At 33.8% G+C, this 16,822-nt stretch overlaps 1 protein-coding gene across 8 annotated transcripts in view; it reads left to right on the top strand.

Annotated features, from left to right (window-relative positions):
- LOC106671524 (obscurin) overlaps nucleotides 1–16,822 on the top strand; it is a 134,459-nt gene that overhangs the window by 57,989 nt on the left and 59,648 nt on the right. For all 8 annotated transcript variants that reach the window (XM_014402441.2, XM_014402444.2, XM_014402450.2 and 5 more), the window contains 3 exons: nucleotides 4,503–4,575; nucleotides 4,695–4,790; nucleotides 12,799–12,891. In XM_014402441.2, the coding sequence (XP_014257927.1) occupies nucleotides 4,503–4,575; nucleotides 4,695–4,790; nucleotides 12,799–12,891 (262 nt within the window). The remainder of the gene's footprint in view (nucleotides 1–4,502; nucleotides 4,576–4,694; nucleotides 4,791–12,798; nucleotides 12,892–16,822) is intronic.

The raw sequence follows: 16,822 nt of genomic DNA, 5'->3' as shown, positions 1-16,822 counted from the left end.
TTCTCCCAAAAAAATCTGAGCTTTAGAAGTGCGTGAAAGAAAGTTTTGAAAGTTGTGAATTAAATGTTACGGTGTAACTTGCCTTGATGAACTATGAACTATGCCTTGAAGTTGTCATCTTTGCTGTTCTTTCTCGTCTTTTATGTATTTCGTGTCATAAAATAAATACCTTCCCAACTAAGCTTCGTCTATCCCTACTGCGAAAGGATTCGGCGTGGAAGGTTTTTACGGCGAAAACTGGTCGGAAAAGGGAAAAATTCTAGCTAGATCGGAAAATCGGTTCATAGACCCCGCGGTCGTGGGTTCATTTCCCACCGTCGCCTCTGGCCTTTTTTTTCACGCTACCCTTCCCCCCCAAAACGAATACGCATAATAACATTGTTTTTGGCTAATATGCACAGAGCATAAAGCCATTAAAAAAAATTCCCCGGGTTCGAATCCAGCGGCCCTACATTCGAACTCGACATACTTACAAATGGGCTTCTTTTTTTTTCAAAAACACCGGCACCTTGAGGGTTTATATGACCTCTGCTGTTGCGAACCCTCGTAAAAAAGAAAAAAAAACTGGCAAACAAGGAGGGAGCATTGTTTTTAAAACGAAGAAAATGGTTTATTTTTAAACAAAAAAGTGCGTAAGATTCTGTCTCCAACTTAGGCTGTCGCCAAAAAATAACGAATCAATCAATTTTGTAAAAACGCTATAAACAAATTCGTAATACATTAAAGAAAATGGAATAAAAAGATTGGTTGTAATTGATCAAATAGATTTTAAGAAAAACGTACCGGAAATTAGCAACTTTTTGACCCGTGTTTGAACAATTTTACAATTTTTAAAAAGTGCTGAAATTCGTTAGAATTTTAGAATTTGATGTTTAACCAGAAATAAATTTGATGCTTCTCTTGAAAAGTGAACACGTTCCTAAATTAAAATTAGCGTAGATGTGGTGTTTTAAAAAAATAAATCCGAAAAAAAAACAGTTAATCGGCTACCTTTAAATAAGCATATGTTCTTCTCTTTTCAAATTGAAGATTATTTTTACAGATTAAAAGCACATTTAAAATACGAAAATACGCAGGTGCAAAGATAGTAAATATTGTTATTTTTGTAGATTTCCCATGTATTGTGCATTTAAACACGCACAGCAATGTATTTGTAATTGGAAGTAAAACCTTTTTCCAGTGGTTTTCATTTTATTTTGGTATATCAAAATAATTCAATAGAACATGAAAAGCAATAAATAGCAATCGATATTGCTCACCAGAAGGCTGGAGCGAGTCTATTTTCAGATGGAGATATCGTTGTAAAGCGTTGACCCTTCCAAAGAAAAAGAAAATTGTTCTTTGTTCAATTAAGATCACAGTAAACAAAACATTTTTTAAATTAGATTCTCAATTTAATGAAGTAATATTTCAACATTTAAATGAGTAAGACTATATCGTTTTTAGGCCGAGAAATTACAGATTTTGAGGGAATTGTCTGCCCTGGAACAACAATCCATAAATTTCCCCTTCCGGCGAACAAACAAGTGTGAAATTGAATACCACCTTCCGAAAATAAAAACCGCCGGAAACTTTAATTTAATTAACGTTCGATAATTAAACGACCGTTGAACTGAGTTTGGACAATGTTCAATGTTTGGCTAATTTATTCAGAGGTGGACGACATTTCTCGAAAGGGAGTATTTTTCACGGGGCCCTCTTTCTTTTTCCGATTACCCGTTCTATTTGTAAATTATTAATGAGACAGCCTACCATCACTACGACTCTCAGACCAAAATGACACCTACGAAAGCCTATTTATGTAATTATTTATTAGTATATAGTCTATGCACTGACAAATTCTCTGTTAAAACTACATCACCTATTTTATATTTATTTTATTTTATTGTCACGACTATGAAGAATTTCTTCCACTCGATTATGCTGACTGATGAACATTTCTTTAAGTATACATAAGTGTATATACTGAGAGACAAAAAAAATCCACCCACTTGTAATATAACTTGATTTGTATATATTTTTATATATTAATTAAAGTTTCACATTTTTTAACGTTTAATAATTGAGCCTTTGTCTAAAAAAGTTAAAAAAAAAATGAAAATTCCTAAAGCCAGGAACACACTTACCCAATGCTACGCCATGCGACGCTACCCGATGCTACCCGACGCCTTGTCACGTTTTGGTGGGGTGTGCACATCTATCCGACGCAAGAACACGCCGCGTACAGTCCACAGCGTTTATCTCAATAATCACTATCACAATCACAACGCATCTTTTGTTCTTAATGCACTATTTTGAGCAAAACCTTGTAATAAATAGTTAGTTAAATTTTATGAGCACAACCATCTAATAAATTGTTTGTTAAACTTAATTGCTTTAAATAAAGTTACTCCTAATCATCTTGTTTATAAAAACTTATGCATTATTGATCTTATTTAATTTGGTTTACATTAAAATAACATGTAATTAATATAACGACAAAATTACATGTACTTAGTTTGAAATAAACTACAAAAAATATGAGTGTCCTGTTCTGATGATATCCGACCAAAATGGTGTAATTTTACGAGCAAAACTATGAAATAAATTGTTAGTTAAATTTAATTTTTTTAAATAAAGTTATTCCGGTGTTTTGATAAATTTTCTGCCTAACCATCTTAATTAAATAATTTTTATAAAAACTCATGAATTTTTGATCTCGTTTAATTTGGTTTATATTAAAATAAGTATGTTGTAATTAATATAACGACAATAATACATGTAGTTTGAATAAAATTATGAGTGTCCGGTTCTTTTGTCTTCGACTGTACTCGATGCGACCCGACGAAAATCTGGACAGTGGGGATCGCAGAGCGTCGGGTAGGTTAGCGTGGCATAGCATAGCGTAGATGTGCACGGGGGTAATGCAACCTTATGGAAAATCGGAGTTTGGATTTGCGTCGGGTAGCGTCGCATGGCGTAGCATCGGGTAAGTGTGTTTCTGGCTTAAGGAAAATGAGAAATGAAAAAAAGACGGTCAGAAAAAATTTGCTTTAATTTTGTTTTAGATTTTTAAATATCATTTCAACATCGCGTATTTCCTCCTCTTGCCTTTAATTACATCTCGAAGACGCCTCGGCATACTTTCTACGAGTCTGGAAATGTCTCTTTGCTGGAGGTTAGCCATCCTTCACGAAGAGTGTTTTCAAGATCGTGGAGCGTATCAGGAAGTGATGGAAGCCTTTTGAGGTTATCCCATAAATGTTCGATCGGGTTCAAGTCTGGAGAACGGACTGGCCAAGCTAAGAACTTGATGTTATGATGTTGAAGGTACGTTTGTACTATGTGGACGGGCATTATCGCGAATTAGAATAGTATTGTCGCTGATGTTATCGAGGATAGGCAACGCATAATGCCCCAAAATTTCATCCACATAGCGAGTGAATGCCCAAAACCGTCCACGAACAACAACCAACTCTGTTCGAGCCTCCATTGAAATTACTACCCACATCATCACTGAACTACTTTGGAAAGATTGACTCTGGGAAAAATTACAAGCTTCGTACCTTTCATTTCGCGTTCTGGAGAAGATTGACACTATTTCACTCCCATCTGGAGATCGTAGAGCAAATCTACACTCATCAGTAAAAAGTACAGCAGACCAATCGTCCAAAGACCAATGGCTATGTTCTCGAGCAAATGCTAGCCGTGTAACTCTGTTCACTTCTGGTCCTGTTACGAGTCGAAAAGACATCAGTCCATACTGATTTAATCTTCTTCCAGCAGTGCGTTCAGACATTTGGATACCTCGAACTTCTTGGAGCTGATGAATCGCTTGAACAACAGTAAGTTGCCGGTTTCCCAAAATTCTCCAAGTCAAAAAACGATCATTCTATGGGTCTGTTACCCAAGGGCGTCCAGAACCCGGCCTTCTATAGTAGGACCCAATTTCTCGAAAACGTCTAACGGCGTCTAGTTGTGTTTCGTAGGGAACTCCGATAGCAATAGCCGCATACCTAATGGAACGTTCTCATCAATAAGTGCCACACCACGCACAACATCCTCAGTACTAAGTGGCATTTTTAAGTTCATCGAAATTAAGAAAACAATGATGAAAACTAAATAGTTTATTGCTTCAGAATTCAAATGAGACTGAATATACATTTTAAATTGCGTAAAAGTAAACATTGAAAAATCCTTTATCCTTGTTTTGGATTAAGGATTAAGTGTGTTTACCTCTAATCGATATTTCCAATTTAAAACATAGCTATTTTGTTGGTAAAAACAATGAGACAAATTAAGGGCAGACTTTTCTTTTATCGAAAAAATGAAAAAAAAATAATTGGTCGAATTTTTTCCCTTTCGTGTACTATTGATAAATCCATCACTATTCCATTTAACTGAACACATTTTATGGCACAAATGGAATTTTTGCTTCCTTTTTGACCTTCATTTCATTTTAACCGAAATTTTATCTATTTATTATAACAGTAGTTGGTTTAAAAATGTTTCTTTGTTTTTAGGGTGTTATTGGAAGGCATAAAATATTACGCAAAACAGGAGCCAAAGGCGCTTGGAAGGACGTTTTTACGAATGGTAAGTTGAAAAGGGGTAACTTTCCGTTATTTCCCAGCGCAGATTTACATTGTATACTTATTCAACTATTGATTATTAATTGAGGATTATTTTAAAATTTGAACTGTTTCATTTTACAGGAGCGGGATTTTGACAAACACGCCGCCTATTGCCACGATGAGCCATTATTTCAAGATTTCCTCCAAGATAACGAAGACATCAGAACTTGGTTTGAGGTGAGCGAATTCTTTCTAAACTACTTAATCGAAATTATTCGTTTTACGAAATAATGGAATTCCGAAGATTTGTTATGTACGCTGATATCCAGAAAACTCTACGGCCTATGCTATTTGCCCAGGTCGATGGGGCAGATAAAGATAGATAAATAAGTAGATGAATGTATGTACTATGAATATAGATGTATAAAAAAATGTGTATATAGTTCGGTGGAAAGATGGATAGACAATGGACAGATAGAAATATAGATTAATGTATAGATATACTACATAAATGAATTAATAGATAGTTATATAGATGAATAGATAGATGGATGCATATAGAAGTAGGTATTTAGACATATATACAGGGTGTCCCAGTTCCTTCTGACGAAACTCAGGGAATCGATTCTACTCTTCGTTTGGAGCAAAAAATGCTCAGGAGAAAAGTTTCGGAAAGTTCTCTATTTTGAAGATATTCGTCCATTTAAGTTTTTTCAACTTTTCACTACCTTACCACATAAAAACGCTTAAAACTTCCAAAATGTTGAGTCTACAACAAATCCAATTACACCATTTGAAAGAACGCTAAATTTGCTGTAATATACTTCTATTTGCAAAAATCTGAATGACAAAATGTTAGCCAATATCAGTTGGAACATGTCAAAATTACAAAATTTAAAATTTTGGTTATGATTGCACGTTCTACTGAGGTTACAAAAAAAAAATACCTACAACTTGTCAAATTTCACAAAAACTTCTTCATCTAATATGCTTTACGTTGATATATCCAGGTTTTTCAATAACTTTCTATAACTTTCAATAACTTGAAAAATCAACGTAAAGCATATTAGATGAAGAAGTTTTTGTGAAATTTGACAAGTTGTAGGTATTTTTTTGTAACCTCAGTAGAACGTGCAATCATAACCAAAATTTTAAATTTTGTAATTTTGACATGTTCCAACTGATATTGGCTAACATTTTGTCATTCAGATTTTTGCAAATAGAAGTATATTACAGCAAATTTAGCGTTCTTTCAAATGGTGTAATTGGATTTGTTGTAGTCTCAACATTTTGGAAGTTGTAAGCGTTTTTATGTGGTAAGGTAGTGAAAATTTGAAAAAACCTAAATTGATGAATATCTTGAAAATAGAGAACTTTCCGAAAATTTTCTCCTGAGCATTTTTTGCTCCAAACGAAGAGTAGAATTGATACCCTGAGTTTCGTCAGAACGAACTGGGACACCCTGTATAGACAGATGAATGAATAGATATGAAGATTTATTCATAGTCAGATAGATAGTTAAATAGACAGGTAAATGTATATAGAGTTAGACATATAAATAGATGTAAATATAAATGTATTAATATATTAATGAATATGATTAAATATATAGTTCGACGACCTTTTAATTTATAACCCATATTATGTGAAATATATGAATTAAATAGAATGATAGATTGTTTAATAGATAGATAGATCGATTGATTGATAAATAGATAGAGAACGATAGATAGTTAGACAGAGAGAGANTCGACGACCTTTTAATTTATAACCCATATTATGTGAAATATATGAATTAAATAGAATGATAGATTGTTTAATAGATAGATAGATCGATTGATTGATAAATAGAGAGAGAGAGAGAGAGAGTGAGAGAGTGAGAGAGAGAGAGAGTGAGAGAGAGAGAGAGAGTGAGAATGGGAGAGAGAGAGAAAGAGAGAGAAGGAGAAAGAGTTAAAGAAAGAGAAATAAATAAAAGGATAGATAAATAGAAGATTAGATAGATAGATGGTTGAATGGATGGAAATATTAAAAGAATGATAGATTGTTAGATGGATAAATAGATGTATAAATGAATGGACAATATATACATGAATTTATTGATAGATAGATATATTAATAAATAGATATATAGAGAGATAGTAAACAGACTGGTACATAGAGACAGAAAGAGAGTGAGAGAGAGAATAAATAGATACATAAATGATCGGATAATATACAATTGAATTTATAGATAGATAGATAAATTTATAGATAAGTGATAGATAGATATTGGATGGAAATATCAATAGTATGATAGATAGATAGATAGATAGACAGACAGATAAATAAAGAGATAAATATTTAGTTGAATGTACAGATAACAGTTGTGTTTGGCAACTGACGAGGAAGGATCTCTACCATCATATCTCTCGGAAACGCAAACAATTCACCTTATTCGAAGTATTTTCCCTGCTTACCATTTGTCGACAATCTAGTCAATTATTTGTTATCGTATTGTTATTGTTGAGAGAGTATTTAATTAAAAGTCTGGTGATCTAATTCAATAATTTAAAATCACCAACCTCAATGGCATACGCAGGATCTTTGTTGTTTGGGGGGGGGGGTTGTCAGATAGGTATTTTATTAGAATTAGAAGTCATCATTGCTTAGGCTTGTTCATCATCTTGAATAATTTCTCTTTCCTAAACTTTTTAATATACAATAAAATATAATAAAAATATAGTGCTAGCCTCAAAATATAATTCTTTACAGACCAAACAGTTTTTTCTTTAAATATCACGATAACCATGTTTTAATGAAAATAAAACTATTATGTGTGTTTGTGGGAACTTTTATGTATTTTTCCATAAATGGGTACATATTTACAAAATCGTAAATATGTAACAAACTGAAATACAATCATAATCGGATTCATTTATTTGGAATAACTCCTAATATCTTACAATACCTACTATAAAATAAAATTAAAAATTTACATTAGGTGTACTACCTAATTGTGATTTGAAGTCGTTACATACCAAGAGAGGATTAGTCGACGTGGATTTTCTGAAAATTTCCTTTTTGAGTTCTACTCTAGGAGTCCTGTTCTGCTGCTCCGTCGTGCTAGTAGTTGTTGTAACCTAGTATTTGTTGGCCGAATATCTAAGATAATATTATTAAATATGATTATTTGGAGATCGTGAGATGTGGTCTGGTGTGTCGTAGGTTTTAGAAAAACATTTTCTTTATCGTGCCACGGCACACATTAATGACACATCTACACAGAAAACAAACACTTTGAGCCCTGAAGATGATCTCAATAAAGTTCGAAACGTGGTACGATAAAGAAAATGTTTTTCTAAAATGTACGTCACGATCTCCAAATAATCATTAACTAACGGTCACTAAACACCACACACACGTTATTAATTATTTAAAAAAATGTACCGATAAGATAGATAAACTGATGGAGAGGTAGATAGAAAGATGAATATATGAACAAATAGGACGAGAGAGAGAGAGAGAGAAAGAAAAATATTAGGAGAGGTTGAAGGAGGAATGAATGCTATCCTCCCTCCGCTATCCAGAAATTTAGGCACAGCAAATTTTTAGTATATATGTTGGATGGATAAAACGGGGAATTCTGTTTCCAATGATTACATATTCAAATCAATAAAATACCGAAGCGAACTAGACTAACCCTTAATCCAACTTAAGCCTTTCTTTTACGATGGTTCGCAACAGCAGAGGTTATATCAACCCTCGGGGTGCCGGTGTTTTTGAAAAAAAAAACCATTTGTAAGTATGTCGGGTTCGAATGCAGGGCCGCTGGATTCGAACCCGGGACCTTTACCTTACAGTGATGAGCGCCGTGTCAACGCCTAAGCCGTTGCGGCCACCGACGCCCCCTTATTAGTGACCTGTTGTTTCATAATTTGTTCAAGTCGTGACGAGCGGTCAAGAATGAGGTAGTTTANCGATGTTTTTGAAAAAAAAAACCATTTGTAAGTATGTCGGGTTCGAATGCAGGGCCGCTGGATTCGAACCCGGGACCTTTACCTTACAGTGATGAGCGCCGTGACAACGCCTAAACCGTTGCAGCCACCGACGCCCCTTTAATTCTAATTTAAATATAGTTTATTATAAGTAAGTCAATGATACCGAATATGCTGTCTTTTCGTTACCAGTTGAATGAATTAATTTCTACTATTTTATAAAATTAAAATAGTATATTTACTTGTCATTGATTGAGGCTTTATTGGTTCAAACGTTTTTTTTTTTTTGCAAAGTGTGATTCCTCAGCATTAAATATTTATAATCTTAGTGGGTCGTCGCCTATAGGCCAAAATGACCGGAAACTTCCAAATTACAAATTTTGTTTCGCCCAAGAATGAGCGGTAAGGGGCCAGTACGTAGGCAACACGCTTGGTCCCTGTGCGTGACTGGTTCACTTTTCAAGGCGCTGAACTTTTTATCGTTTCTTATTTTTTCTTCAATTTCATTGTTGATTTTATACAGAGTAAAAAATCATAACATGATATACATTTTAAATTTAGAAACAACGTTAGCAGTACTTAGCAAAGTAAAACATCCACAATGTCCTTCAGTCCAACGTTCTTCGCCAGCGTACAGTCGGACATTCTCCTCAAGAGGCAAAGGCCAAAGGATTTGTATCAATGAAGTGCATATGAGTGTAAGTGTTTCTTAGAGTGACACACAGTATAAATATGTAATGCATTCATTATTTGTCAAAATGCCAATTATAGTGGACAGTTTTAACGAAACTGCCAGGTCGCACTTTTTTCTCTGAGGTATATATTGGTCTTTACCCAGATTATTTTAAATCTAAAATCTATATGATTCTTTTTTTTATTTTGGTCTTGTCTTTCTGGAAATCCATTGAATAGTCATATGAAAATTTGCTTGACACCGACTGCCTTCGATTTTATATCCTAACGTGCTTCCACTTTGCAGTATAACCCAGATGGTCATTTAAATAAATATCATAATTAAAATAAATGCACGTAAGTCGGTTGATTGAATCAGGGTTATGTTAGGAGGTCACATGGTCATCTTACGCGGCGGGGAGAATTTTTAAGGTGGGGCGTTGAGGGTTTGTGCTAGCGTGTACTTTTAATTCAAAGGACCTTTGCACGTTGGAAGGTTTGCTTGAACTCCACGGGTCCTTAAGTCTAAATCGCTCTGATTAGTACATATTGTTAGTTTGTTACGTACACTTAAGGTAGGTACAAGTAGGCGTCTGAGTTGGCCATATCTTAGCTCGACTCCTTGTCTTGGCTCCGTGGTGTTCAAGTTGAAACCAATGTAGTGGCTTCGATTAAATCGTTACCCTATTGTTTATGCGCCCTAGTGAGCAGGTGACAGTCAGAGTGTAAGGTTAGGATGTGTCGGCCGCGGAGGTTGCGCTACAGAGGGTTTTCCTAGGATACATCCTTGCCGAACGCCGATGGTCCCTATGTAAGAAAATTCAGTGCCCATGTTCACATCAAACCAGCGATCCGTGGTAAGGGACTTCAGAACCAGGAAGTAGGAATGGGGAAAGATACTTTTTAATTTGAAAATGAGATCGGATGTCAGATTCTGTCAAGTGCCAGTGTGGCATCTAGCAATAACGTCAAGCAGTAAAGCCGGGAACTCACTTATCCGATGCAACACTATGTTACGCTAACCGATGCTTCCCGACGCCTTGCCACGGGTGGTAAGATGTGCACAACTATACGACGTCAAGCACACGCCACATACAGTCACACAGCGTGTATCACAATAATCGTTATCACAATCGCAATACCTCTTTTGTTCTTAATGAATTATTTTGAGCAAAACCATGTAATAAATTGTTAGTTAAATTTAATTTTTTTAAATGAAGTTATTCCGTTGTTTTGATAAATTTTATGCCTAACCATCATAATTAAATAATTTTTATAAAAACTAATGAATTTTTGATCTCGTTTATTGATATAAAAATAAGAATGTTGCAATTAATATAACGACAAAATTACGTATACACAGTTTGAAATAAACTACAAAAAATATGATTGTCCTGTTCTGATGCTACTCAACGAAAATGGTGTAATTTTATGAGCAAAATCATGAAATAAATTGATAGTTAAATTTTATGGGCAAAACCGTGTGATAAATTGTTAGTTAAATACATTATATCAAAAATTGGTATTCCGCTGTTTTGATCAATTTTCTACCGAACCATTTTTTTTTTTTAAATAAAAACTAATGAAATTTTGATCTTGGTTAATTTGGTTTCTATTAAAATAAGTTTGTTGAAATTTATATAACGACAATAATACATGTAGTTTGAATAAAAAAATGAGTGTCCGGTTCTTTTGTCTTCGACTGTACTCGATGCTACCCGACGAAAATCTGGACACTAGGGATCGCAGAGCCTAGAGTAGGGTAGAGTTGTATAACATCGGGTAGATGTACACGGGGGTAATGCAACCTTATGGAAAATTGGACTTTGGATTTGCGTCGGGTAGCATCGGGTGCGTCGCATAGCGTTGCATCGGGTGTGTTCCCGGCTTTAGGCTTGTTTTCTAAGGCAGAGGATATTGTGGTTTTGTAAATTAGACACAAACAAATATTTTAGAAAAAAAATCTGATTCTCTTATTGACTGGGTTCGCTTTGGTCTCCTTTTTCTATTCTTTTCCCGGTGTTCCACTTAAAATTTACAGCATTTCTTCCGCCTTTTATCCAAATTCATTGTTATTACAACTGTCAGCAAGCTGCATCTGTCTAGTTTTAGGCTATGTTAAAAAGGTTTAGACTTTTTTTGTCATTATACAACAAACACCCCTCAAAAGTGATTTTTATATCTGGTTCTCATCGAATCAAGGAGATAAAACTTGTACTTTACTTGTTTTAAAGCAGTAACAGGGGTTTTAAACGCCTGTTAAGTTTCCGTGGATCGGTGAATTCGTTTTGAAGTTAACAGCATTTTTGTGGTTTTGGCAAAAAATTTGAGGTAAAAATTATTTTTTGACTTTTTTAAAATTTGTATTCACAGGGTTTTTAGAGTATGAAAAACGAATAACAACACATTTTCTTATAAGTAAAATTTATTGACCTACTTTGCTTCGTCGCTTGGTCTCATATCGCGAATCAGCCGCTATTACATATATAAAAAATTAGAAAGCCTAAAGAAAATTACATCACTGTGAGCTATAAAAATATTTTTGTTCTAAAAGACTCGGATTAGTTTTTAAGAACCCTTTAATGCCTTTAAACACGAATTTTAGTATTAAAAAAAATACATTTTTGGCTGGATTCCACTGGGGCTTTTTTCCTATTCTTTTCCCGGAGTTCCATTTAAAAAATTCACAATACTTCTGGATTTTATCCAAATTCAATATTATTACAACCGTCGTAAAGTTGAATGTGTTTAGTTTTAGACTATGTTAAAAAGGTTTAGGATCACTATAAGTGGTAAAAATAAAGTTGAAGTGGACAAACGTTTTATTTTTATCTCCGGTTCTAATTGAAGCACGTAAATAAAATTTATGCTACTATTTGTATCTTAGAGTCTTGTAAGCGCCTGTGAAGTTTTCAATTGGATCGGTCGAATTGTTTCGATGTTATAACCATTTTTGATTTTTGAAAAAAAATCTGAGGCATATTATGGAAGGCAAAAAACCTGAGGTTAAAAATTAGTTTTTGATCTTTTTTGAAAAATTTGTATTATAGGGTTTTTAGAGGTGTGAAAAACGAATATCAACTTCATCACTTAGGAAAAGTTATAATGGGGGCGTCGGTGGCCGCAACGGTTTAGGCGTTGACACGGCGCTCATCACTGTAAGGTAAAGGTCCCGGGTTCGAATCCAGCGGCCCTGCATTCGAACCCGACATACTTACAAATGGTTTTTTTTTTCAAAAACATAATAATATATAGGATATTTGTGAACGATCGACGTAGCACGGTAGCAGTTTATTTAAACTAAGAAACAAAGATGATTTTCTTTTTTCTCATTTTAAATCAAATAGAATATAGATTTTTTTGGTAAAATAAAGAAAATCTCACCTCGTCTTTTACGGCTCGTAAAGATAACCAAAAACGATGCCATTTCGGAGGAATCAGGGACGAAAGACGAATTCAAACAGTCATTATTGACAAAACATTAACGAGAAAAAACAACGCTAATTTCATACTTAATGTGATACAATTAAAGGCGCCCGCCTTGTGGTAGGGGCAAACGTTGGCCGAAAATAAACTCCCGTGTTTTCTGTTCCCAGGACTTAGCCGCGAGACTTCACGATGACAAGAACCTCAGCGAACATCTAAAGCTTCCGATCCAGCGGATTAACGACTACCAGTTGCTCCTTAAGGTAAGCTCCTTGAAGTCTTTTATAAACTTAATTATGCTTAAATCGAGGTTTTGTTCGATTTGTTGGCCCACTTTCGGATCAATTTATTTTTTTTATTGAAAATTCCTTCGGTTTATTTTGACATTTTTCATGTTTTGCTCTGGGCTTTAAAATTTTATTGTTATAACTTGATCAAAGATTTAGTTATTTTCTAATTAAATAAAATCTCCAATGACCATAAATCATTGCCAATTAAAATTCCACACTTTATTTTTATTTATATTTCTTTATTTTTATTTATAAAACATATTCATTAAATAGAAAATTCTAATATAAATTTCGTTATAAGAAGGTAATCGATAATCGATATGGATTAATTTTGAGCTTATTTGACGTTATAAAGTATCCACTTACTTGGCTCATCGCCCATTAGGAGAGCCGGTCGTTTTTCAGGGATGTATGCAGAAGAGAGTAGGTGGTTTCAGAAATAGCAATCTCCTACTGTCTACTATTCATTTAACAAACATAACTATTCATAAAAACTCAATTAAATAGGTTTAATATAGAACTTAATAATCGGAGACGTCATAGGGAAGTCATGGGACTTGTAATAGCAGCCGCCGTTTTCCGCCCAAACCACCGAATAATTGGCAGGATTGTAAAAAAAATTACAATCTCTCTTCACATTTTTCTTATATATGCTGATATGTAAAAAGGAAATTGTGATAATACATATAGCCACATATCCTAAGTTCAATTTTAACTTCAAGCCCGCATTTCATTACTTCACTATTTTGATATTTTCTTTTGGCAATTGAAATAAGGGCTGAGAATTGAAATTTTGTTCAACATGGAATTTAACCGACTGGAAATATCAGGCGTTTGGTTTGTCTTTTCATATATTTTTTAAATTACATTCTTCATTTGTACAATACTGGAGAAGGGGCAAAATAAAATTTTTATTGTCCAACTTTAATATTATTCACATTCAATATTATAACTACCTATTAAAAAAACGATCAGGGATGATACTAATAATTTAACGATAATTAATCAAATCCACTGGTCAGGATTGATCTGATCATATTTTAAAGGGGATAGCACAGTTTTTCACCATTAAACATTACAATTTTACTATACTTCAATAATTATACAAGCTCATCATCAAGACAGGTCGTAAAAGATTGCTATTTTTCTGTACGATGTTCTCAATATCGTTTCGCTCTATTATAATCAATCTTTTTTTTTTCCATGTTCGTTGATATAATACTAATTCTTACGTAGGGGGCTTATAAAAATTATCATTAATTTTTGGCAACAGCCTAAAATTGTATCAACATTTTTCACGTTTTTCTTTATAAGAAATTATTTATTTTTCATCCCTCTGCTACTGGCTACGATTGTCACCCTTAAAATTAATATGATGAAAAGTTTTGGAGAAAAATTTGAGGAAAAAAAGTTATTTTCTGATCGAGTCAAAATATGTATATCCAGGAACCTTTAAACTTATAGATTATTGTTCAGATAAGTCGGACCTTATATCAATTAATCGGACTTTAATTAGATTCAAATAAAGGTTCTGGACATTTAAGCTTGTGGATTACTGAAGTGCTTAACGGGGATGTTTAACTGTTTTTTTCGGAAGAACAGCTGGTTTTGTTTCCTATTTATTTTTTTAACCCCATTTCTCCCCTATTGATTTTAATTTTGATAACCAATTATTTTTCAGGAGAGTCTGTATTTTCTGGTTAAGCACGAAAATTTAAAATTTTAATCCATTTCAGCAATTATTCTAGGTCTTTTTTTTTGTTCAAACAGAGGGGAAAATTGCCACATTTCGGTACCGTTTTCTCAAAATCGATTTGGCCTATTATAACCAAACTTTTTGCTTATATTCTACGATGTCTTGGTTCTGGATTATTAAAAATAGTGAATCGTTAAATCTTGGCAACAACCTAAAGGTTTGATACAATTTTACACCTTTTTTGTAATAGCAAATAATTTATTTCTCCACTTTTTTGTATTTGTTATTATATTTTCTAGTTACGGTTGCTTGTCTATTATTGATGTACAGTTTGAATGTATAATATTGTTTGAATATGATAAAGAACTTTGAAAAGAAAAGTGCTGAAAATAGAAAAAATGCAACTGTTATTGAGAAGGGATTCTCTGATCGAGCTCGAATTTGCTAACAAGCTTTATTTTTAATCCTTATGCAAGGTCTTGGTTGAGATAAAAAAGTCAGTGTCACGAGCGGGATTTGAACCCACGATCTTCGGCTAAATACGCCGCTGCTCTACCACTTGAGCTATCGTGTCTTCGATCCACTCGGACAACAACTTCCCATCTCAACCCCACCTTTCGAATTTTTCCTCCTTTTTAACAAGCCGAAGGTCGTGGGTTCGAATCCCGTTCGTGACACTGACTTTTTTATCTCAACCAATACCTTACATAAGGATTAATTAATTGAAAAACGTTATTCGGTCAATCGGACAACGAACTCTAATGAATGTATTTTTAATCTATTCACATACAGACGTGTTAGAGGATATATCTTTATACAGACGTTCTATTATTTACCTGACATTAATTAGATCCATTAAATGTTCTAGGAATTTAAGTTAATCTATTTTTGAACTAATTACCTGCTTAGGTACAAATGTTGGGCCAATTTTCGGTACCATTTCTTCAATATTTATTTGTTCAATTGGAACCGATCTGTTTTTGTTTTATTTTCCTTAAGATACTAGGATTTCGTGGCTAGGGTTTTTTTTTAAATAGCGAATCGTTAAATATTTCTCCGTTCCTGACTGTGTTTATAATAATTTCTGGTTTTGTTGGCATGCCTATTATTGCTTTAAAATTGAAAGAAAAATCGTTTCAATTTAATGAAGGGTTTGGGAGAAAAGTGTACCAATCGGAAAAAAATGCAATGTTTCTTAATGAGGGATGATCGAGCACGAATTTCCATATCCAGCTTTATTTCGAAAATTGTTGTCCACAAAATGTATGTCTTTAATCTGATCTTCTATCAGTTAATGTGACGTTAATTTAGCATATGAATGTATAATTAACGATTTAGATGGAGGAGGACAATTTAATGGATAATTTAACTGACGCAGTGTAATATATCGTCTAGCCACCAACCTCATCCCTGTAAGGTAAAGGTCCCAGGTTCGAATCCAGCAATGGGCAGCAACAAATGGGCTTTTTATCAATAACACCGGCACCCTGAGTGTTTATATGACCTCTGCTGTTGCAAACTCTCGTAAAAAAAAAAATCAACTTACTAATATTTTTTTATTAGCTGAATCTTAAGTGGGACCAGGAGATTTTTCCAAACCGACTCAACCTAGATGAAATTTTAAATTGTAGCACCACCCAGCTGTTCATTTAAATACTATCAAAATTATGTTGAATTATAACATAGAACATACAGGAAAAAATGTCAAAAATTATCCAACAATCATTAAAAATATTCAATATTTACAAGCATGTGTATTATAAAAATTCAATGACAACGTAAAAAAAAGAATTAATTAATTGGAATAAAATTTTGGAGGAGTGTACCGGACCCACCTTCGCCTGTACCACCCGGCAATTTGCGAGATTACGAGGCTTAGGTCCCAATCGTTCAGCCAGATTTTTAATTGTAAAACCAAAACATGACTTCGTCGACTTTAAAGTAACCATTTTCGTCTTTATACAAATTTTGAGTCAAAAACAATCATGCTCAAGTTTAAAAAAAATGCCTGTCCACTTACTACTACAATACAAGTTAATAAAAGTTTTTAGGTCGTAAATTGGCCGAAATTGGTTCAGGTCGGATGGGAAAATCGCTTTTCATCAAATTAAACTCAATTGAGTTTAAAAAAAAGTGAATAGGAAACAAAACCTGTTTATTGTTCGAAAAACTGTCGCCCCCCCTCGTCAAGTACTTAAACTTTTTTTT

Source organism: Cimex lectularius, unplaced genomic scaffold, assembly GCF_000648675.2.
Source record: "Cimex lectularius strain Harlan isolate CLEC.00 unplaced genomic scaffold, Clec_2.1 scaffold4, whole genome shotgun sequence".
NCBI lineage: Eukaryota > Metazoa > Arthropoda > Insecta > Hemiptera > Cimicidae > Cimex > Cimex lectularius.
Note: the sequence above shows the minus strand (reverse complement) of the source record. Positions and strands in the feature narration are given on the sequence as shown.